The following is a 25,047-nucleotide window of genomic DNA, read 5'->3' as shown; positions in this document are numbered from 1 at the left end:
CATTTTTCTGCTGTGACTAAGTTTAGAGGGCCGGTCTGACCTAGGCTGTGAGGCTGTGGTTTAATTTCTTTTTATTATTTTTTACGATAGACTGCACTGAGCTCTGAGGTATGTCAGTGCTTTTGAAATGGTCTTGTACCCTTCCCCAGCTTTGTGCTTCTCTATTATCATTTCCCTGACTTGTCTTGAATGCTTTTTTGTTTTCATTTTGATTTGATCTATGGAAAATCTACCATTCTGCTAGACCTTGCTGAGAGAAGGGGTATTCAGGTGATTTATAAATTGGATGAGTTGGTAAGGTAACTTACAGTATTGCATCGGAGAAAATTAGTGTAGTAATTACATAGGGGATGAATTCTTGTTCAGTCTCACAATTTTAGTTTTTAATTTGCTGAAGGTTTTGGAAATTTCTTTTGATTTGACATGTTACACAATGTTTTGTAGATTAGCTCAGAAATGCTGTTTCAATATATTTTAAATTTAGAAAATGAGACAGTAAAATGTGAAAATAGTTGTGAGAGCTGAATACTTTTTCAAGACACTACAGCACAATACAGACCCTTCAACCCACAATGCTGTGCTGAACATGTACTTACTTTAGAAATTACCTAGGGTTACCCATAACCCTATATTTTTCTAAGCTCCATGTACCTATCTAGGAGTCCCTTAAAAGACCCTATTGAATCCGTCTCCACCACCGTCGCTGGCCCCCCATTCCATGCACTCACCACTCACTGCATAAATAAAAAAACTTACCCCTGACACCTCCTCTGTACCTACTTCCAAGCACCTTAGAACTGTGCCCTCTTGTGTTAGCCATTTCAGCCCTGGGAAAAAGCCTCTGACTATCCACACGATCAATGTCTCTCAAAGTGGTATGTTAAATAAGTAATCCAATGAAAAGTTACCGGTGCACAGTAACTGAGTAGCTCATTAGTTTATTTATGATGAAACTAGTTTTCACTTGTGGTTGGTAAATAGTTCTGTGTGGATGGGTGTAACTCTCTAGAAACTTTAACATGGCAGAATCTTCTCAACACTTGAAATTGCAGCACATCTACATTTGTTGATAAAATTCTGGATTTTGCACACTCAGATTTGGAATATATCTAGAGATATGTTTGTTTACATGTAACAAAGTGATGGGAGGTGATGAACTAAATGGGTTGATGAGAATTATTTTTCTGGAGAAGTTGGTAAAACATAGGCTGGGTTTTCATTGTGACTATATTTGTATGTTGACACTGTAGAATGGCATTTTCTACCTATGGACTTGCACTTTAAAGTGAAAGGATGTGGTTGATTATTTTTTTGTTTAAACATTGTTTTCATTGCAGCTTTGGATAGAACAGCAGCCCAAAATGACTGCGGTGTTAAGAGTAAATGGAGTTGTGAAGATACAGAGAAAGAGGACCACCCTGTGAATTTGGAAAAAGAGTAAGGATGTTTTTCATGTTATAAATAATTGGTCTATTTTTAATAATGCATGAAAACTGAGTTGATGCATTTTTCATACTGTCAGGAAACTTTTTTTGCACTTCCCTGATGAAAGCTGAATGTTTTCTGTGATGAGTGGCATTTCTTTTCAGTGGATCAGTTTTTAAGTTTTATCCACAGTTCTGCTGCTTATCTATCCCACACATGTATGAGTTCAAAAAATGTAAAAGGTATGAAGACTAAATGCAGTTTTGGACCACATTTTCTGTTTGTTCTTTCTAATGCTGATGATTAACATTGTGTGGTGTTGTACATGATGATAAATGTGTATTACATATTTGCACTAATTGCACAGATTATACACAACATTGTTCCTGTTTTTCCTACATGGTCAGCTTTATTTTGACTTAGTCAGCAAGTGCAACTAATTGCCAAACTCATTAATCAGAGCGTGTAGGTTTGTGTGTATAATCATTTGGGAGTATTTTTTGATGTTTGACTAGAGTGAACAAGAGATCTGGTAAATGTCAAGCATCTGAACATTAGGAAGACTAACTTTCAAAACTTTGGCAAGAAGAGATTATTTTCATCTTCTGCACTTTTATTCACTGTTTACTATTGGTTGGCTGTCATATCTTAGGATTACTGAAAAATTCATCGAGATCTTTAGTTCAAATTCCAGAATTAATATTTCGGCAAAAGGTACAAGGAGAACTTGCAGTGGGGGGTGGGATATAAAAAAACTTAAGTACAGTGTAGGGATGATCTATAGATTTTCAGATAGTGCTATTGTATAACAAAATGTAGCATAATGAAACACTCTAAGCTGAAAGTTACTATCAATTGTCAGATTGCACTGGGAAACTGCATCTAGTTGAACTGGGAACATTGAACACTACAGCACAGGAACAGGCCCTTCAGCCAATGACGTTGTGCCAAGCTAATTAAACTTCTAACTAAGCTGATCCCACCCACCTTCACAATTTTGTTATTTCTCCATTTGTGTGTCCATCTAAGAGCTTTATTTGTCTCTGCTACCACTCCTAGTAGTGCGCTCCTAACACTATTTTTTCAAAAAATACAAATTCTTGGTCTTCACATCTCCTTTAAACATTCCCCCGCTCACCTTAAGTTCACACCCTCTAGTACTGGACATTTCAAACCAGTGGAAAAGAATACCAGCTATCTGCGTCTCTCATAGTCATATAAATGTCTGCCATGTCACCCCTCAGTCTCCAGTGTTCCAGAGAAAATGGCTCTAATTTGTCCAACCTCTTCTTAAAGCACACACCCTCTAATATAAGCAGCTTCCTGTGCCTTCTCCAGAGGCTGCACATCTTTCATGTAATGGGGTGACCAGAACTGAAGGCAATGCTCCAGATACGACCTAATCAGAGTTCTATAAAACTACAATGTAAGGGAAGATTCCCTGCTTCTTACTTGGGGAGATCAGTGGCTTCGTAAGAAGTTATTTGAATATAGATTTGTTGCCTGCAGAAATTTGTTGTTTTTAATTGGTGAAAGTGTTGTCAAGTGTTCATCATTTTTATTCTAAACCATGTAGAGAAGTGAAATACCACATTTCAAAGCGTTATTTCATTTACATCTCATCTTGTCATCTGATGGGATCATAAATTTTCTAGGTTTATTTTTCCCTGTTCTGAAAGCTTTAGAAATCCTCAGTCATAACATCTCAAAAGAACTCTACTTTGACATCTTTATTTCATGATTTGTTGGGACTAGACTTAGTGATTTTAGTGTCTTTTCCTGCAGTGCATCCCAATTACCTACATAAATACACTGGGCACAATGGAGACATAAAATCCTGCAGATGCTGGAAATCTTGAGTAACACACAAAAAAGCTGGAGGAGCTCATTAGGTCAGGCAGCCTCAGTGGAGGGAAATGAAACACTTGACTTTTTGGGCTGAGCTTCTGTTCCTTTATTTATGCATCTGTGTATTGTAGCGATGTGCTACACACAGCGCTGAAATAACGACACATAGTGGGTAAGTCGTTTCGAGACTAGTTTATTCAAACTTGGCGGCACTGGCATTTAATCCCTAGCGCCCGCCCTCTCTGGGCAGAAATGACATCAGAGGTGTATTACCAAAGTCTCCCCCTGCGCGCTGGCTATTTGTGAGCTGGTTCGCCTGCGCAGAAAGTGGGTTACCACATAACCCACCCCCCAGAACCGGCGATACACCCCCCAATGTCCACAGTCTGGATCAGCCTCTGTTTGGGAGGTCTGCCTCTGCGCTGCAGTGCTGGAACCTCGACCGGCTGCGCCAAGCCCACATGCGCTGGTTTGAGTCGGTCCACCGTGAAAACCTCCTCTCTCCCCCCAATGTCCAGAACATATGTGGACCCGTTGTTGTTGATCACCCTGAATGGCCCCTCGTACGGCCGCTGTAGCGGTGCCCGGTGTCCGCCCCTTCGTACAAACACAAACTTACAGTTCTGCAGGTCTTTGGGTACATGGGTCGGGGTCCGTCCGTGCTGTGAAGTCAGTACGGGGGCCAGGTTGCCGAGCCCCTCACGTAGTCTGTCCAGGACTGCTGTGGGTTCTTCCTCTTGCCCCCTTGGGGCTGGTATGAACTCTCCCGGGACGGCCAGGGGCGCGCCGTACACCAACTCGGCCGACGAAGCGTGTAGATCCTCTTTGGGCGCTGTACAAATTCCAAGCAGGACCCAGGGAAGCTCGTCCACCCAGTTAAGTCCTCTCAGGCAGGCCATGAGAGCCGACTTCAAGTGACGGTGGAAGCGTTCCACTAGTCCGTTCAACTGTGGGAGGTAGGCAGTTGTGTGGTGTAGTTGCGTTCCCAACAGGCTGGCCACAGCCGACCACAGGCTGCAGGTGAACTGGGCGCCTCTGTCGGAGGTAATGTGGGCGGGTACCCCGAAGCATGCTACCCAGGTTGCGATCAGTGCTCGGGCGCAGGAATCGACAAATGTCTTGGTGAGCGGGACCGCCTCTGGCCACCTCGTGAACCGGTCTACCATAGTTAGGAGGTACCGCGCTCCTCGGGACACTGGTAGGGGGGCCACGATATCCACATGTATGTGGTCGAACCTCCGGTGGGTGAGTTTGAACTGCTGTGGCGGGGCTTTAGTGTGCTGCTGCACCTTGGCTGTTTGGCACTGCGCGCACGTTCTGGCCCATTCACTGGCCTGCTTGCGAAGTCCGTGCCACGCGAACTTGCTGGAGACCAGCCGGACGGTTGTCCTGATAGATGGGTGCGCCAAACCGTGTATAGAGTCAAAAACTCGCCACCTACAGGCTGCCGGGATGATGGGGCGAGGTTGGCCGGTAGCCACGTCGCACAGGAGGGTCCTCTCACCTGGGCCTACGAGAAAGTCCTGCAGCTGCAAACCCGAGACTGCGGTCCTGTAGCTGGGTATCTCGTTGTCTGCCTGCTGCGCCTCTGCCAGTGCTGCATAGTCCACCCCCAGGGACAGGGCCTGGACAGCTGGTCTGGAGAGTGCATCCGCCACGACGTTGTCCTTTCCCGAGACATGCTGGATGTCCATCGTGTACTCGGAGATGTAGGACAGATGTCGCTGCTGGCGCGTCGACCAGGGATCGGACACCTTCGTGAACGTGAAGGTCAACGGTATGTGATCCGTGAACGCGGTGAACGGCCTGCCTTCTAAGAAGTACCTGAAATGCCGGATTGCCAGATACAGTGCCAACAGCTCCCGGTCGAAAGCACTGTACTTGAGTTCGGGTGGTCGTAGGTGCTTGCTGAAGAACACCAGGGGTTGCCAGCGCCCCTCGATGAGCTGCTCCAGCACCCCGCCGACTGCTGTGTCGGATGCGTCCACCATGAGGGCGGTCGGAACGTCCGTTCTGGGGTGCACCAGCATCGCGGCATCTGCCAAGGCTTCCTTGGCTTTAACGAAAGTGGCCGCGACCTCCTCGTCCCAAGTAATGTCCTTGCCTTTACCCGACATCAGGGTGTACAAAGGGCGCATGATACGGGCTGCTGAGGGGAGGAAACGGTGGTAGAAGTTCACCATACCAACGAACTCCTGCAGGCCTTTGACCGTGTTGGGCCGGGCAAAGTGGTGAATCGCGTCTACCTTGACGGGCAGAGGTGTTGCCCCGTCTTTGGTAGTCCTATCGCCCAGGAAGTCGATGGTATTGAGACCGAACTGGCATTTGGCCGGGTTGATCGTGAGGCCAAAGTCACTCAGGCAGGAGTAGAGCTGGCGGAGGTGGGACAGATGCTCCTGGCGACTACCGCTGGCTATAAGGATGTCGTCCAAATAGATGAACGCAAAGTCCAGGTCGCGTCCCACAGCGTCCATTAGCCACTGGAACGTCTGTGCGGCATTCTTCAGGCTGAACGGCATTTGGAGGAACTCGAACAAGCCGAACGGGGTGATGAGTGCTGTTTTGGGGATGTCTTCAGGGTGCACTGGAATTTGATGGTATCCCCAGACGAGGTCTACTTTGGAAAAGATTCTTGCTGCAGGTTTGCTGCAAAGTCCTGTATGTGCGGCACGGGGTAGCAGTCTGGAGTTGTAGCCTCATTCAGTCTGCGGTAGTCGCCGCATGGTCTCCAACCCCCCGCTGCTTTGGGCACCATGTGCAGGGGGGAGGCCCACGGGCTGTCGGACCTCCGTACAATCCCCAATTCCTCCATCCTCTTGAACTCCTCCTTCGCCAGGCGGAGCTTTTCTGGGGGGAGCCTTCGTGCGCGGGCTTGGAGGGGTGGTCCCTGGGTCGGAATGTGGTGCTGTACCCTGTGTCTGGGCATGGCTGCCATGAACAGCGGTGCCAGAATCGATGGGAAGTCCGCCAGGATTCTGGTGAATTCGTTGTCCGACAGCATGATGGAGTCTAGGTGTGGGGCCGGCAACTTGGCTTCACCCAGGGAGAACGTCTGGAAAGTCTCGGCATGTACCAGTCTTTTCCCTTGCAAGTCGACCAGCAGGCTGTGAGCTCGCAAGAAGTCCGCCCCCAGGAGTGGTTGGGCCACCGCAGCCAGTGTGAAGTCCCACGTGAACTGGCTGGCACCGAACTGCAGCTGCACTGTGTGGGTGCCGTAGGTCTGTATCGTGCTGCTGTTTGCAGCCCTCAGGGTGGGTCCTGGCTTCCTGTTGCGGGTGTCGTACCCTGTCGGGGGCAAGACGCTGATCTCCGCTCCGGTGTCGACCAAGAAGCGGCGTCCCGACTGTTCGTCCCAGACGTACAAGAGGCTGTCCTGGTGGCCGGTCGCCATAGTCATTAGCGGCTGCTGGCCCTGGCCCTGGCCCCTGCAGGGCGGGCGACAATGGCGGGCTTTTGTGCCCCACCGCTGGTGGTAGAAACACCACTGTTCACTATCCTCCTCACTCCTGCCTCTGTGTTGTGTGCGCCCCTCTGCCGGGCCTGGTCTGGTCTGCTGTCGGGCACGTGGCCTGGTAATCTGACTGACGGACGCCACGCTCTCCCTCTTGGCTTTCCACAGCACGTCTGCCCGGGCCGCCACCTTCCGGGGGTCGCTGAAATCTGCGTCAGCCAGCAGCAGATGTATGTCCTCGGGCAGTCGCTCTAGGAACGCTTGCTCGAACATGAGGCAGGGCTTGTGTCTGTCAGCCAGGGACAGCATCTCGTTCATCAATGCTGACGGCAGTCTGTCTCCCAAACCGTCCAGGTGAAGCAAGCGGGCGCCTCACTCACGCCGTGAGAGGCCAAAGGTCCCAATGAGCAGCGCTTTGAATGCTTCATATTTGCCTTCTTCCGGGGGCGACTGTATGAAATCCGCAACCTGGGCGACCGTCTCCTGGTCAAGGGCGCTCACCACGTGGTAGTAACGCATGGAATCAGAGGATATCTGCCGAATCTGGAACTGGGCTTCTGCTTGGCTAAACCACGCGCGTTGTCGCAGCATCCAGAAAGTCGGCAGTTTTAGCGAAACTGCATGAACAGATGAAGAGTTGGTCATCTTTGGTCCAAATCCCGTTTGGACCGTCAGGGTCACCAATGTAGCGATGTGCTACACAAAGTGCTGAAATAACGACACGTAGTCGGTAAGTCGTTTCGAGACTAGTTTATTCTAACTACGAGGCGCTGGCATTTAATCCCTAGCGCCCGCCCTCTCCGGGCGGAAATGACATCAGAGGTGCATTACCAAAGTCTCCCCCCGCTCGCTGACTATTTGTGAGCTGGTTTGCCTGCGCAGAAAGTGGGTCGCTACAGTATCTTTTTTTTGTAGAATGCCTTCCTTTATAGTCTTGATTAGGTTCTCGACCCAAAATGTTGACTGTTCATTTCCCTGTCTTGCCTAGTTTCTCCAGCATTTTGTGTGTGTTGCACAACTGAGCACAACCAAGATTTGAGTTAACATCCAAATCAGAATCAAGTTTATTATCACTGATGTGAAATTTGTTGTTTTGTAACAGTAGTACGGTGGAAGACATAGAAAAACTACTATATTGCAATTTAAAAAATAAAAAGTACACAACAGGAATAGTGATGTAGTGTTCCTGGACCATTCAGAAACTGATGGCAAAGGGGAAGTGATGACTCAGCGTCTTCAGGCTCCTGTACCTCCTTCCTGATGGCAATGAGAAGAGGGCAAGCCCTGGGTGGTGAGCGTCCTTAATGCTGAATGCTGCCTTTTTGGGCACCGCCTTTTGAAGATGTCTTCAATGGTGGGGAGGCCTGTACCTGTGTTGGAGGTGGCTCTGTCTGCATTGCTCTGTAGACTCTTTCAATCCTGTTCATTGGAATGTCCATACCAGGCATGATGCAACCAGTTAGAATGCTTTCCATGGTACAGCTGTTGACATTTCCTAGTGTGTTTGACATACCAAGTCTCCTCAAGCTCCTAATGAAATATTGCTGCTGGCATGCCTTTGTGATTGCATCACTATGTTGGTTCTGAGATGGGTCCTCTGTGATGTTCACGTGCAGGAACTCAAGGACAGCTGCTCTTTCTTTGTACTGCTGATCCCTCAATGAGGACTGGTTTGTGTTCTCTTAATTTATTGAAGTCCCTATTGAATTCCTTGGTCTTGGTGACATTGAGTTCAAGTTTGTTGTCGTGACACCACTCAATCAGCCAATATGTCTCATTCCTAAACACCTTGTCACCATCTGAGATTCTGGCAACAACAGTGGTATCAACAGCAAATGTATTGATGGCATTAGAGCTGTGCTTAACCATAGAGAATAGAGCAGTGGGTTAAGTATGCATCTTGGGTTACACCTGTTAATTGTCAGTGAGAAGGAGATGTGCAAAGTAAACTTATTATCAAAGTACCTATATATCACCATTTACTGAGACATGCAAAAGACAACAAATTGTGCAAATACAAATTTTTTAAAAAAATCACAAAATAGTGATAAATATTGTGAACACGAGTTGTAGAGTCCTTGAAGGTGAGCCTTTAGGTTGTGCAATCAGTTTAGTGTTGGGGTGAGTGAAGTTATCCACTCTTAATCAGGAGCCTGATTATTGAGGGATAATAACTTCCTGAACCGGGGGGTGTGGCTGCTAGGCTCCTATACCACCTTCCTGATGCAAGAAGAGAGCATGGTGGGGGTCCGTGATAATGGATGTTGTTTTCTTGCCACAGCTCTCCTTGTAGATGTGTTCAGTGATAGGGAAGGCTTTATTCATGATGGACTAGGCTGCAGTCACTACTTTTTGTAAGCTTTTCTGTTCAAGAGCATTGGTGTTTCCATGCCAGGCCGTGATTAAGTGCTGTCAGTTCTACTTTGTACTTTGTAGTTCTCTTCCACGATCCTGACTGCAGTCTACACACTACTAAAGGCAGATGTTAAGCCAGCACTCAATGTATTGAGTGCCGCAGTTAGCAAACAAAAAGCAGCCTATCCCGATGCCTTTCAAATCATTGCTGGGGCTTCGATCAGGCTTGCTTGAAGAAATCTCTGCCCAATTATCATCAGCACATCACTTGGGGTCCCAACACACACTACCACTGTTATACTATGATTAGGAATGCCTACTGTTCCATCCCTAGTCCACTGAAGACTGCAGAGCACTGAAGCACCCAAACGATCTCCAAACTGATGCAAACCACAGGCTCCAACAGTTCCAGAATCACTTTCAAGACTTAAAAACAAATGTAAAAGACATAAAATAAGTGAAATATGTGTTTCATGATCTATCTAGAAGATGTCTTTCTTTCCTTTCTTTCTTTCTCAATCTTTTTATTATTGTTATTAATATCAACAAAATAAAATTAATACATAGATAATGGGATTACAAACATACGCATTTCAACTAAACATGAAAGAATACATAAGCAATGATTACAGTATAAATGAGTATTCCCAAATCATGGACAATACAATATACAAATAAACAAGACAAACCTAGGTATCTCATAGTATATATTAAAAAAAAGAAAAAGAAAAAAAATTAGGCAAAAGAAAACTAATCTAATAATCTAATAACTAATAAAGAAAAAAAACAAAAAAAGAAAAAAGAGAAAAAGAAAAAATGGGGGGAAAAAAGGGCTGTTTATAATACCTCACAAAAATACAAAATCATCAGTGTCGTCAACTCCGATCCTCTCAACATATATAAAATCGAAACTGGAAAAACAAATAGGCTTGGAACAGGGTCATATTACATCATATGAAAATATTGAATAAATGGTCTCCTTATCTTTTCAAATTTAATAGAAGTATCAAATACAACACTTCTAATTTTTGCTAAATTTAGACATAACATAGTTTGAGAAAACCAATGAAATACGGTAGGGGGATTAATTTCTTTCCAATTCAACAAAATAGATCTTCTAGCCATTAATGTAAGAAATGCAATCGTTCGACAAGCGGAAGAGGATAAATGGAGTGAGTCCATCATTGGTAAACCAAAAATTGCAGTAATAGGATGTGGTTGTAAATCAATGTTCAATACTGCAGAAATAATATCAAAAATATCTTTCCAATATTTTTTCAAAAGTGGACACGACCAGAACATATGAGTTAAAGACGCTAACTCAGAATGACATCTGTCACAAATAGGATTTATATAGGAATAAAAACGAGCCAATTTATCCTTGGACATATGAGCCCTGTGCACAACTTTAAACTGTATTAATGAATGTTTAGCACATATAGATGATGTATTAACTAATTGAAGAATTTTATCGCAATTCTCAATAGGGATAGTAAGGTTAAGTTCTCTTTCCCAATCATTTTTAGTCTTATAAAAGGGCTCTGAACGTATCTTCATAATTATATTGTAAAATTTTGATATTAGCCCTTTCTGAAAAGGATTTAGTTCAAACAAATTCTCCAAAATACCTGAAGTCACAAAATTTGGAAAAGTAGGAAGTACAGTATTTAAGAAATTCCTAATCTGTAAATACCAAAAAAAAAATGAAATCTAGGCAAATTATATTTATTAGATATTTGCTCAAAAGACATAAACAATTATCCAAAAATAAATCGGAAAATCATAGTAATCCTTTAGTCTTCCAAGCTGAATAAGCTTGGTCTATAATAGAAGGATAAAAAAAGCAATTGGATACAATAGGAATATTTAAAACAAACTGAGTCAACCCAAAAAATTTCCGAAATTGAAACCATATACGTAAAGTATGTTTAACTATCGGGTTATCAATTCGTTTCGGCAATTTAGAAAGAGCAAAGGGAAGAGAAGTCCCTAAAATAGAACCCAATGCAAATCCTTGTACAGATTTAATTTCCAGGTTCACCCAATGAGGGCTAAAAGATATGTCCCAATCCTTTAACCAACATATCAAATATCGGATATTAACTGCCTAATAATAAAATCTAAAATTAGGCAATGCCAATCCACCTTCCTTCCTTGCCTTCTGTAAATAAATTTTACTTAACCTAGGATTTTTATTCTGCCATATATATGAAGAAATTTTTGAATCAAGATTAGCAAAGAAAGATTTCAGAATAAAAATAGGTACCGCTTGAACTATATATAAAAACTTGGGTAAAATAACCATCTTAATAGCATTAATCCGACCTATCAGAGATAAAGATAGTGGTGACCACTTAGTAAACAAACATTTAATCTGATCGATTAAGGGTAAAAAATTAACCTTAAATAAGTCTTTATAGTTTTTTTTTTATTTTAATCCCTAAATAAATGAGTCATTAACTAATTTAAAAGGTAAATTTCCATAAATTGGAACCTGTCTATTTAAAGGAAACAATTCACTCTTATTAAGATTTAATTTATACCCGGAAAAATCACTAAATTGAGCCAACAATGATAAAACTGCAGGAATGGATTTCTCAGGATCAGAAATAAATAATAATAAATCATCTGCATATAATGATAACTTATGTATATCTGTCCCACGATTAATACCAAAAATGTTCTGTGATTCTCTGATAGCAATTGCCAAGGGTTCTAAAGCAATATCAAATAATAATGGACTAAGAGGACAGCCTTGTCTAGTACCCCGAAATAAATGAAAAAAGGGAGATCTTTGATTGTTAGTAAGCACCGAGGTGACTGGAGTATGATATATCAGTTTAATCCAAGAAATGAATGTCAGACTAAAATTAAACTTCTCAAGCACATTAAATAAGTATGGCCATTCAACTCTATCAAATGCTTTCTCCGCATCTAATGAAATGACACATTCTGAAGTGCTATGTGAAGGAGTATAAACAATATTCAATAATCTCCTAACATTGAAAAAAGAATAACGATTTTTAATAAAACCGGTTTGATCTTCTGAAATAATTTGGGGTAATACCTTCTCCAGCCTGGATGCCAGTAACTTGGAAAAGATCTTGGAATCTACATTCAATAAAGATATTGGTCTATAGGATGCACAGTCAGTAGGGTCTTTATCTTTCTTCAATATTAGAGAAATGGAAGCTCTATAAAAAGATTGTGGCAAATTGCCCAATCTAATTGCTTCTTCAAAAACCCTGCATAACCAAGGAGAAAGAGTAGCGGAAAAACATTTAAAAAATTCTTCTGTATACCCATCTGGACCTGGTGCTTTCCCAGAATTCATAGAGGAAATAACCCCTTTAATTTCTGCATCCGTAATAGAAGTTTCTAATATTGAAAGATCATCTGATGATAATTTTGGAAAATTCAATTTCCCAAGAAAATCACGCATGGTATTACGATCATGAGGGAATTCGGAATGATACAGGGAGGTATAAAAATCTTGAAATGATTTATTTATCTCATCATGGTTAACTGTCAGATCCCCATTCTGCTGACGGATCTTAGTAATTTGACGTTTAACCAAAGCATTCTTCAATTGACTAGCTAACAGTTTACCCGATTTATCACTATGTATATAAAAATCAGATCTGATTTTCATTAATTGATTTTCAATCGAAGATGTAAGTAATAAACTATGTTCCATTTGACGTTCAACCCTTTGTTTGTAAAGCTCCTTACTAGGAGTAATCGAATATTTCTTGTCAATCTCTTTAATTTTATCAACCAATAAAAGAGTTTCCTTCTTGATGCGTTTTCTCAGACCAACAGAGTAGGAGATAATCTGTCCACGTATATATGCTTTAAAAGTGTCCCAAAGTGTTCCGCAAGAAATATCATCCGTGGAATTAGTTGAAAAGAAGAAATCGATCTGTTCCTTCATAAATTTAATAAAATCCGGATCTTGCAGTAAGGTAGAATCAAATCGCCATTGTCTAGCACTAGAAGCTGTATCCGTAAATTTAATAGAAAGTTTTAATGGAGCATGGTCAGAGATGGCTATAATATCATAATTACAACCAATTACCGATGGAATAAAACAAGAGTCAATAAAAAAATAATCAATTCTCGAGTAGGAATGATAAACATGTGAGAAAAATGAAAACTCTTTGTCCTTAGAATGCCGAAATCTCCAAATATCAAAAATTCCATTATCAGACAAAAAAGAGTTAATATAAGTGGCCGACTTATTAGGTAAAGTCTGAGTAGATATAGATTTGTCCATCAAAGGATTTAAACAACAATTAAAGTCACCACCCATTATTAACTTGTATTCATTTAGATTAGGTAGAGAAGTAAATAAGGACTTAAAAAAATCGGGACAATCCACATTTGGAGCATAAACATTAACCATAGCAACCTTTTTTTTCAAAAGTAAGCCAGTAATTAACAAAAATCTACCATTTGAATCCGAAAAGATATCATGTTGGACAAATGCAATAGAGGAGTCAATAAAAATTGAAACTCCCTTTACTTTGGCATTCGAATTCGAATGATACTGTTGACCCCTCCAAAACCTAAAAAAGCGATGATTGTCCTCTTTCCTCACATGAGTTTCTTGTACAAAAATAATATGAGCATTAAGTCTTTGGAATACTTTGAAAATCTTTTTCCGTTTAATTGGAAGGTTTAAGCCATTAGTATTCCAAGAGACAAAATTAATGGTCTGAGACATATTTCTGAAATCAACCCTTTGGTATATAAAGGGTTAACCAAATTATGAACTCATGCACCCGGAAGAGGAACAAAAATAAGGGGAGGACCCAGAAGTGACGACATCGCGGCCATTTTTGTAGTTTAAAATCAGCCCAAATGAAAAAAAACTAAAAAAAAAACTGATAAAAGAAACATAAGATTTAGAAAAAGACCTCCCACCCCCCACCCAAGAGGAAAAAACAAGACTACCCCAGCCAGGGATAGGCTGGGAAAAAGAAAAGATGAAACTAAATCTACCCCCATATCAGCAGAAGACAACTCCGTATATAAAGGATAAAAAAAAAGATCCACCCAAACTCTAAAGAAATAATAATCACTATACTAAAACCAAACCACTTAATATAATTGGTAGTAAAAAAAAACAAAAAGAGTATAATCACTAGTAACTTATAAATCGGGTTAAAACCCAAACAAACTAAAAAAAAAACTTAAACTGTGATAAGAGATGAATTATAGGAAGAAGACGAGAGAAAATAAAATGGCGAAATAAAAAAAACCAAAAATATTTTAAAGAAACTGCCATCTTAGTAAAAAAAAATTCACCTTCGAAGGATTAATAATAATGACCAAAGATAAAGTACAGTGGTTGAAGTAAGTAAAATAAAAAGATTAGCATGTCGAGAAAAAAAACTTTAACTAGAGTATAAAATATAGAGTAAACCTACACCAATAGCCAGAAACAAAATCTGGTTTTGGAAATAAAAACCATCTTGCACGATCAAAATCGCTCATTTATTTGAAATGAGTGTCCGTAGCAGTAGGGAAGTTCTCATCCAGAAAGCTTCTCGCTTCAGATGTAGAAAGGAAAACACGCCTTAGTGCATTCGGAGGCGATATTCTGAACTTCGCTGGGTATAAGAGCGCAGGTTTTAGATTTTTCTCATAACATTCAGACATCAGAGGTTTAAAAAGAAGCCTTGCCTTCATTACTTCTGGACTAAAATCTTCTACTAAACGAAAATTGTAATCTTGAAATTTGACCATCCCTACACGACGAGCCACACGAATAAGTTGCTCTTTAACATGCACATAGTGAAATCAGACAATTACAACCGGTGGTTTAGCTGAAGCACTTGGTGATCGACGCATAATTCTGTGAGCACGATAGAGTAATGGAGGACTGTCTGGGAATACAGAAGGGAACGCATCCTTTAAAAGTTGAGCAAAGCACTGCGAGGGGTCCCCTTGTTCAGTACCTTCCGGGAGACCAAGTATGCGTAGGTTCTGTCTTCTGGACCGATTCTCAAAGTCGACACTCTTGGCTTTAAGTGTTTCCACCTGTTTAATCGTCGAAAGTAAGTTCTGCTCCAATTTTTCAATTATCAAATCTCGCTTCCGAGCGTCTTCTTGCAGAGTTGCGATTAGAACTTGCTGCTGGTTAACTACTGAATCCGTCTTATCCATATAATCTTGAAAAGCCTTTATATCTTGTTTAAAAATTTGTCGTCGTTCTTCAAATTTTTGATTTAAAACCTCCAATAACATTTCATAAGTCAATTCAGTGCCCTTAGGATCAGTCGTCTTCTTCTTCCCGTTGCCGTTAGGATCCTTCCCGAGTTCTCGCCCTTTAGATCTAAGAGCCATTTCTGTATTCCTTTCTTCAAAAATTCACAATAAACTCTTAAAGGTAAGTCCAAAAAAGTAACAAGAATCTTTTGGTGTAGGTAAAAATAAGTTAAATAAGGGTGATCATAGGTTAAAAAAAGTAAAGGTTATGGAGCGAATCTGAAACAGTGCTCACTCCATGAGTGTCTCCTGCTGATGGCTAACTAGAAGATGTCGACTGAGGGAATGTTGTACCCAGGCACCATCTAGACCAGGAGTAGAATTGAGCTCACGTGACTTTATTCCTTGGAACATAGAAGTTTGAGGGGAGTTTGATAGAGGTATACAAAATTATGAGGGGTAGAGATAGAGTAAATGTGAGCAAACTTTTTCCACTGAGAATGGGTGGGATTACAACTAGAATTCATGGGTTAAGGGTGAAAGGTTAAAAGTTTAAGGGGAACATGAGGGGAAGCTTCACTCAGAGGATGGTGAGAGTGTGTAATGAGCTGCCAGTGCAAGTGCTGCAGGTGAACTGAATTTCAGTGTTGAAGCTTCTGCTTGGATAGGTAGAGGTTTGGAGGGCTATGATCGCGGTGCAGGTCGATGGGAGTAGGCAGTTCAAATGGTTCGGCGCAGAGTAGATGGGTGGAAGGGTCTGTTTGTGTGCTGTACTTTTCTATGACTCTACAATGATTTATTTCAACATCCAGTTTTTCACCCAGACACACTGATAGCTTTGTGTAACATGTGTCCTCTGACACCAAAAAAGACAGGGCAGCAAGTACTTGCTGTAGATTCCCCATAGAGTTGAAAACTGTTCTGATTTGGAAGTGTATTGCAGTTTCTTCATTTTCACTGGTTCTAAATCCTGGAACTTCCTATCAAACAGCTTGTAGGTATACCTTCATCAAACGATTATAGCTGTTCAAAAGCAAATGGGTTTAGGCAGTTAGTGCTGGCATTACCAGTGACACCCTAAAGCCAGAAATGTATGGGTGATGGGGGGAATAAAAGACTAAGTTTTACATAATAGACTTTAACAACATGGGACTGCTGATGGTGGTCAAGCTAGAATAATGTGTTATTTAAGGTGGGTCTGGCAGGTAAGGTAATGGGTTCATACTCAGTGGGATGGTATGATGTGTGACTGCCCAAAGATCTTTTTGCTATGTGATGAATACATGATGTAGAGGCATAAAGCAAAGATTTACCAGATGAGAGTTGAGCAAAATTGGTGAAATTATGAAGGCAGATTGCATCATTTCTTTGGTACTACTTTGAACATGGTGGAGTTATTGATCAGATTTGAGGTTATTGAAGTGCTAAAGATGCCAAACAAGTTCCTGGAGTAGACAGAATAAGTTTCCTTTGGATGCAGTGGTTTTGAGTAAGAGGAAAGGACTTTGAATTTGGAGTTGGGCTGTGGAATGATATGAGAAATCATTTACCCACAGTGCTGAAGAAACCATTTACTGGAGAATGTGGTTGAGACTGAGAGAAAGAGAATTTTATTGAGTAAGGTTGTGGAGCCAGGACAAGAGGATCAGTTCAGTTCACAGACAAAGTACAGAAAATGCAAGAAGCACTCAGCAGGTCAGGCAGCATCTGTGGAAGGAGACTCGGTTAACATTGTATGTACGGGACTCTTCATCAGGACTGGGAAACGATGAGGTAGATAGATTAGGAATATTTAAGAAGCTCTAAAGCAAACACTTGGATAATAGAAAAATGAAGGGCGATCCGGGAGGAAGGGGTTAGATCTGCACATAGGTTTAAAAGGTCGACACGACATTGTGGGCTAAAGGGCTTGTACTGTGCTGGAATGTTCTACGTTCTAGATGTCTTGTATAAACAATGAGCATAGGTAGAATAATTTGGAATGTAGATTGTTAGGCCTAGCTGGATGTATCCAAAATATATAAGGGAGCTGGGGAATCATGTTCATATCCCTAATCATTATATTTTAGGGTTTAATTGAGTGAATGTGTGCCAAGTGACAAATGTTACACTGATTTTAAGAATGGATGGCATAACCACCGTTAATCTGGATAATTGTAGAGCCATTGGCTCAACATCTGTGGCAAGGGATTTGCTGGAAACTTTAAAGATAAAAATTATCAAACATATGGGAAAATGAAGTAAAGTTCTAAGTAAATTTATTATCAAAGTATATATGTCTCCATATACTACTAAGATTTGTTTCCTTGTGGCTATTCATAGTAAATACAAAGAAACACAATAGAAGCAATTAAAAACCACACACAAGAGAATCAGCCAATATGCAAAAGGTAACAAACTATGCAAATACAAAAAGAAAAAAAAGAATAAACAAAATAATAAATAAATAAGTGATAAATGTCAGGAATATGAGATGAAGAATCCTTCAAGGTGGGAACAGTTCGTTGTACTAAGGGTAGCATGGCTTTTGTGCTGTTCTCCAGATCTAGAAGTGGACTTCACGCTATTTGTGTGGACTAAATAGGTGACTATTAATCAACATAGAGTTTGGGAAAAGCAACAACTTTTGGAGGAATGGGATGAATTATTAAGGCTTCTGAGTCTGCTTTATGAGTTATGATCCATAATTTCATTTTTCTTTCTCAGATAAACAATGTGGCTTCATTTGCTGTAGCAGGGGCATTCCAAACCTTGCTATTTTCTGCTTTTTGTTGTGTTTATTGACTTAACTCTTGAAAGAGCTGACTCTGTTCCTTTGTTTGACAATGTTTCTTTGGTCTAGATTCTATAAATAGTGGTTATTCTTTCTACCCTTAGAGCTTCTGTGAATATCTGGAAAGCTGTGACCATCATCCCTAACCAATTTGCTCTGTCCATGAGTTTCTATAATCGCAATCCTCAAATTGCCCTTGTGCTTTCAAATTGGATGATCACAGATTTGCCGGCATTAAAATTCATATCCTGCAGTTCTTTTTATTGCTTTTAATTTAATTCACCAAGATCTTGTGTGTGTCTCGCTATTGATTGCTTTGTAATGCTTTGTTCTTGTCATTTCCAATTTCCTTTATTACCCGTTTTACTCCCATTTCTATTTTTGTATTTGAACCCTTATTGTAGTTGTTCCCTTTTGTTTCAGCCTCCCCCATCTGCAAGTTAAAACACAGGATAGAAGCTGATCTTGATTTTTTGCAAGTCTTTGTATACATTACTTCACATCTCTTTGGGTTAAATTCCATCTGGAAGGCCCATCTTGCAGTTTAAAGTTTCTCATTTCCCTGTCAATCATAAGGCTAGGTCTAAATCAGTAATAGATTTATGGGGAAGTTTGGGACTCAAAGCTGAACTCTTTGGTAACTAGCTCCAGCCCCCAAAAAATCCATCAATTATTAAATGAAAATCAAGAAAAATTGGATATACTAGAAATCTGAAATTAAAAAAAACAGAATATGATTGGAAAAACATAGCAGACAAGAGGCATCTATAAAACCTGTCCTGTTGAGGTTTCTAGCAATTTGTTTTTAATCTCTCAATCTATCCTTTCACTGAGCCAGTTTTGACTTCCTCATTGTATTTCCTGTGTTTTCATGCTTGTTGAAAGCTTTGCTAAAATCCATGTGGAAGATGTAATTGATTCACTTATTATCTATATGAAAAATAAGTCAAATTAGTCTTTACCTTCATCTTATAATAAATCAACACAGATTTTCTGTTGTTAATTCATGCCCTTCAAAATGAAGGTTGAAACTGTCCATGAGAAGGGATTCTAATTATTTTCATCTCTGCAGTTAAACTAACTGGCTTGTTTATTCTTCCTCCTCCTCGTTCAGTTTCTGCATGTCCAAAATTTCTATTGCACCTATGTTTCCTTTATTGTCTACATTAGTAGACACATCAATCCTTTTCCACCCCTTCAGATTCTAAACGCTGTGACTCTAATCTGGTGGAATCCATCCTTTGTACACCTGCCCTGCCATTGTGTGGGACGGAGAAGATTAAACATGGTTAGGAATTCAAAAGGATGAGAGATGATCCTGGCGAAATGTTTAAAATTCTTCTGGGCTTGGCAGAATGGATGTGGGGATAATGTTTTCTATGACTAGGTTTCTTGGTTCCAGAGGCCACAGTTTCTAAGTAAGAAATTGGCCATTCAGAGCTAAGATGAGAGGACATTTCATCATTTCTACACTATTCTTGGTTGGTGCAACCACCCAACACTCTATTTTGCAGCAAGACAATGACCCCAATGCATGGTAAAAGTCATAAAGAACTATCTTCAGTGAAAAGAAGACCAGGGAGTTCTGCAACAGATGGTATGGCTTCCACAGAGCTCTGACCTCAACATGATGCAGGCTTTCTTGAGTTGCCTGGAGAGACAGAAGCAAGTGAGAGAGCCAAAATCTGCTGAAGAACTTTGTCAGGTTCTTCAAGATGCTTGGAACAACCTGCCTGCCGATTTTCTTATGTAGTTGAAAGGGTAGAGCAATACAGATGGGAGACCTGAGAGCTAGGGAGACAGATCGGTGATTCTGTGACCACAGAGGATATGCCAGAATGGTGTGTTGTCTCCCAGGTACGAGTGTTGAGGGTATCTCAGAGCAGCTACAGAACATTCTTAAGAGTGATGATGAGCAGCTAGAGGTCATGTTGCACATTGACACCAATGACCCAGGTAGAAAGTGGGATGAGGTCCTGCACAGTGAGTTTAGGGAGATGGGAAAGAGGCCAAAAAGTAGCACATTGAAGGTAGTAATCTCCAAGTTACTCCTGGTGCTATGTGCTAGTCAGGGCAAGAATAGAAGAACAGAAAAGATGAATGTGTTCAAAGTAAATTTATTATATAAGTATGTATTGAATATGTCACCTTGAGATTCATTTTCTTGCAGGCATTCACAGTAGACCAGAAATGCAATAGAATCAATGAAAAACTACATACGAATAAAGACAGATAGACAACCAACGTGTGTGTTGCAGGGAGTTTCCTATTTTTGGATCATTGTAACCTCTTGAACAGGCCACCGTATCCTTAGGCAACCTTCTTCACTATATATAACACCATTTTTTTGTGTCATTTGCAGACTTTTGAATCACACACTTTGCATTCTCATCTATATCATTAATATGTTCCAATTAACAAGGATGCTGAAGTACAACACCAGTCACAGACTTCAGATCAGAAAGGCATCCTTTCACCACCACCCTATGCCTCCTATTGCCAAGCCAACTTCAGGTTCAATTTAACCAGCTTGTCTTGGATCCTGCTGGACCAGCAGATTGATATTTCCTGTGATTATGATCTGTTTTTTAAAACCAAAGGTTTCTCATAATATTATAATAACTTATTTTAATAGAATTGAAAGAGAAGCTGTTGATCAAGTTTGGCTGTTGAACAATAATTTCCATCCGCAGTTAGCAAAGCCCCCCCCCCCCCCCCCCCGGTTAAATTTGAACTTTTAGAGTCATAACAAAATGGGAAAGCTATACTGGGATGAAGTTAATACTCTAAGATGAAGAATTAAATGATCGACCAGCTTAGGTGACCTGAATGTGCTGCCTTAATCTAAAAGGCTGCAACTTCAAATGTACTCTTTTTATGCAGATATGTAGTCATATTGGAACCTTTGGGCACCTTTGAACTCTAAAGCCAGAGTGGAAGCAAGTTATACTTACAAAAAAGGGGTGATTTTGGAGACAACTGTTGCAATTTCTACCTTAGCTGTATGGAGAGGGCAAGATGATAGCTGTCTTGTTATACTTTCCTTGGTTGTCTTCAGTGGATGCATTCGAAGTCTCTTCCTTCAATAATAGATAAGGGGGTAATTTTGTCATTTGGACTTTTTGATGATTTTCCTTTTTAGCTGCCTGATTTTTAAGTTTCCACTGACATGTATTTTTCATTTTGCAGTGTATCCCATTTGCTGAGTGCTGATAGAGAAACGATGGAAGCTAAAGAACCAAAGGTAAGGAACTGATTTTCAAAGTTGTTGAAAATATTTGTAACTTTGGCCATCGTGTGGACATATCTCCTGTAAAGGACTGAAATGTTTGAACATGTAAAAAAGCTTTAATTTGAAAACTAAATGTTTCATTAGGTATTTTCTACTTTCACTATCAGAGAACTAACGTGCATTGAAGTACCATTTCACATATCCTCACATTAATTGGAAATTATTTGCAACAAATTAATTACTTTAGAAGTTTCCCTTAAGAGTAAACTTTGCGGCCAATTTGACAGAATAACTAATTAGTTAGTCTCAGTGGTTTTTCTTTTTGAAGACTTGCTTTTTTCAAGGCTTGTGCACTATAGTACAGATTTTTGATGCAATTTGTGAGTTGAAATCATGATTACACTTTGGTGTTCATTCTTCTTGTGCCCTGTGGTCTTTGTAGATCATAATCTGTATTGCTTCAAAGAATAAGTAATCCATGCTGGGGGAATTTGATTTTTTTGCTGCATAATACTGTTATTCATGAGCAGTTTCACGTGGTAGGAATTTGTCTACTATGGTAGTTCAGATGAAATAATGCAAGGAATATGGTGTTTTACTGAAGTAAGAATTATCTCAAAGATCAGGAAATTGCAGTTCCCTGGCCATTCCCCTTAGCCAAACCACCTTTGTGAATTTCATCTAAACACTTCTTTCCAAAGTTTTAGAAAAGAGAATCAGAATCTGACATTTGCAGATTGTTCATTTCCATGTTGTCCCTCCTGTTGTATAGCAGAACATGTCTATAGATGCTAAAGTCTGCGCAATATTGAACCCTCAGCTGATACATTGCAAGTAACATTATTGTCACAGAGGAACCAGACAATGTCCGCAGGTAAAAACCAGTCCATCCATTAACCTTCGGTAGTGTTAGCTTGGCTATATCCTCAACAGTCTATACCCTGGAACATGGTTGTTTATGATCAGTGTACCCTGAATTTTTGTGATGTATATCACACTTTGCCATGGGGGGAGAAAGGTCATTTTGTGTTTAATTAGACTCTATAATTCCACATCTTCTTCTTCTTCTTGGACCCTTAGCTCCCAGTGGAGCATAGGTCATGTATGACCTCCCATCGCCATCATCCTCTGTTCTGAGCCAGTCCTGGAGGGTGGACTGGGAATGTCCCCATTGTCTAATTTCAGCTTCGATGTCTCTTCTTCTTTGGATGTCCTTTTCCTTTTCCTTTTTTACTTAGGGATTCCATTTTAATGCCTGCCTGGTGATGTCATTGATATTAAGGAAGAGGATGTGCTGGAGTTTTTGGAAAGCATCAAGTTGGATAAGTTACCGGGACCTGATGGGATGTACCCCAGGCTACTGTGGGAAGCGAGGGAGGAGATTGCTGAGCCTCTGGCAATGATCCAGAGGATTGGAGGGTTGCGGATATTGTTCCCTTATTCAAGAAAGGGAGTAGAGATAGCCCAGGATATTATAGACCAGTGAGTCTTACTTCAGTGGCTGGTAAGTTGATGAGAAGATCCTGAGAGGCAGGATTTATGAACGTTTAGAGAGGCATAATATGATTAGGAATAGTCAGCATGGCTTTGTCAAAGGCCGTGCCTTACGTGCCTGATTGAATTTTTTGAGGATGTGACTAAACACATTGATGAAGGTAGAGCCGTAGATGTAGTGTATATGGATTTCAGCAAGGCATTTGATAAGGTACTCCATGCAAGGCTTATTGAGAACGTAAGGAGGCATCGGATCCAAGGTGAAATTGCTTTGTGGATCCAGAAACCTCCCACAGAAGGCAAAGAGTGGTTGAAGACGGGTCATATTCTGCATGGAGGTCGGTGACCAGTGGTGTGCCTCAGGGATCTGTTCTGGGACCCCTACTCTTTGTGATTTTTATAAATGACATGGATGAGGAAGTGGAGGGATGGGTTGGTAAATTTGCTGATGACACAAAGGTTGGGGATATTGTGGATAGTGTGGAGGGCTGTCAGAGGTTACAGTGGGACATCGATAGGATGCAAAACTGGGCTGAGAAGTGGCAGATGGAATTCAACCCAGATAAGTGTGAAATGATTCATTTTGGTAGGTCAAATATGATGGCAGATGATAGCATTAATGGTAAGACCTTTTTCAGTGCGGAGGACCAGAGGTCTTGAGGTCCGGGTCCATATAACACTCAAAGCAGCTACACAGGTTGACCCTGTGGTTAAGAAGGCATATGGTGCATTGGCCTTCATCAATTGTGGGATTGAGTTTAAGAGCCAAGAGGTAATGTTGCAGCTGTATAGGAACCTGGTCAGACCCCACTTGGAGCACTGTGCTCAGTTCTGGTCGCTTCACTACAGGAAGGACGTGGAAACCATAGAAAGGGTGCAGAGGAGATTTACAAGGCTGTTGCCCAGATTGGGGAGTATGCCTTATGAGAATAGGTTGAGTGAACTCAGCCTTTTCTCCTTGGAGCAATGGAGGATGAGAGGTGACCTGATAGAGGTGTATAAGATAATGAGAGGCATTGATTGTGTGGATAGTCAAAGGTGTTTTCCCAGGGCTGAAATGGCTGGCATAAGAGGGCATTGTTTTAAGGTGCTTGAAGGTTGGTACAGAGATGTCAGGGGTAAGTTTTTTATACAGAGAGTGGTGAATGCATGGAATGGGCTGGCAGCGGTGGTGGAGGTGGAAACGATAGGGTCTTTTAAGAGACTCCTGGATAGGTACATGGAGCTTTGAAAAATAGAGGGCTATGGGTAAGCCTAGAGAGTTCTAAGGTAGGCACATGTTTGGCACAGCTTTGTGGGCCGAAGGGCCTGTATTATGCTATAAGTTTTCTATGTTTCTATGCTTCTTCAAGGTGTGGCCAATCCGCTTGCATTTCCATTTGAATATTTGCATCTCTGTGGATTCCTCGTTGGTGTTTTCCCATGGTCTCTGGTTGGTTACTTTGGTTGCTGTACTTACCCCTATTTTATCACTGACTTTGCTCTCTGAAGTCCAACCCCTGTCAATCTTGTTCAAACCCTCCCTGGTGGCAAAAGCAAATTTCACCACTTGGATATTGGATGCTGTCTGGTTGCCTGTACTGAAGAGATCCCAACAGTCCAAAAAGCTAAATACCTGTGCCTTACCCCAGCTCCTCAGTCGTGCATTCATCTGGCCTATCTTTCCATTCCGGTTCCTGCCTTATACCTATAACTTCTGGTTTTGAACTGCCCTACACTAGGGGAAAAGTCTGTGGTTATGCTTATGCTCCTCATAATTTTATAAGCCTCTATTAGGTCATTACCCAGCCTCTTTCACTCCAGGAGGTTTTCATTGATTCTAATGTGTTTCTTCATATTTATTGTGTATGCCCACAAGAAAATAAATCTCAGGGTAATATATGGTGACATATATGTACTTCGATAATAAATTTGCCTTGAACTTTGAAAATAGTCACAGCCTCTCCAATCTCTCCTTGTAACTCACCCTCCAGCCCAAGCATCATTCCTGTGTATCTTTTTTTTGGCATCCTCTTTAGCTTAGTCACATAATTCCTATGTTATAGGAACCAGAACTGCACTGAGTACTTCCAAGTGTGGCCTAATTACTGGTTTACGTATACAACAGTGACCCAACATCTCAACGCTAGCTAATGAAGGCAAGCATACCTATATGCCGCCTTCATACCTTGTCTAGCCTGTATTGCCACTTTCAGGGAACTTGACCTGACCCTCCAGTTATCGCTGTTCTACAATACTCTGCAGGACCCTGCCATT

At 41.2% G+C, this 25,047-nt stretch overlaps 1 protein-coding gene across 7 annotated transcripts in view; it reads left to right on the top strand.

The window, feature by feature from the left end:
- The window catches only part of senp6a (SUMO specific peptidase 6a), a 158,157-nt gene that overhangs the window by 27,849 nt on the left and 105,261 nt on the right, over positions 1-25,047 (top strand). For all 7 annotated transcript variants that reach the window (XM_073051736.1, XM_073051735.1, XM_073051741.1 and 4 more), the window contains 2 exons: positions 1,338-1,437; positions 21,255-21,309. In XM_073051736.1, coding sequence (XP_072907837.1) covers positions 1,338-1,437; positions 21,255-21,309 — 155 coding nt within the window. The remainder of the gene's footprint in view (positions 1-1,337; positions 1,438-21,254; positions 21,310-25,047) is intronic.

The sequence above is a fragment of the Hemitrygon akajei genome, chromosome 7 (genome assembly GCF_048418815.1).
Source record: "Hemitrygon akajei chromosome 7, sHemAka1.3, whole genome shotgun sequence".
Classification (NCBI taxonomy): domain Eukaryota; kingdom Metazoa; phylum Chordata; class Chondrichthyes; order Myliobatiformes; family Dasyatidae; genus Hemitrygon; species Hemitrygon akajei.
This window is presented reverse-complemented; position numbering and strand designations above follow the sequence as displayed.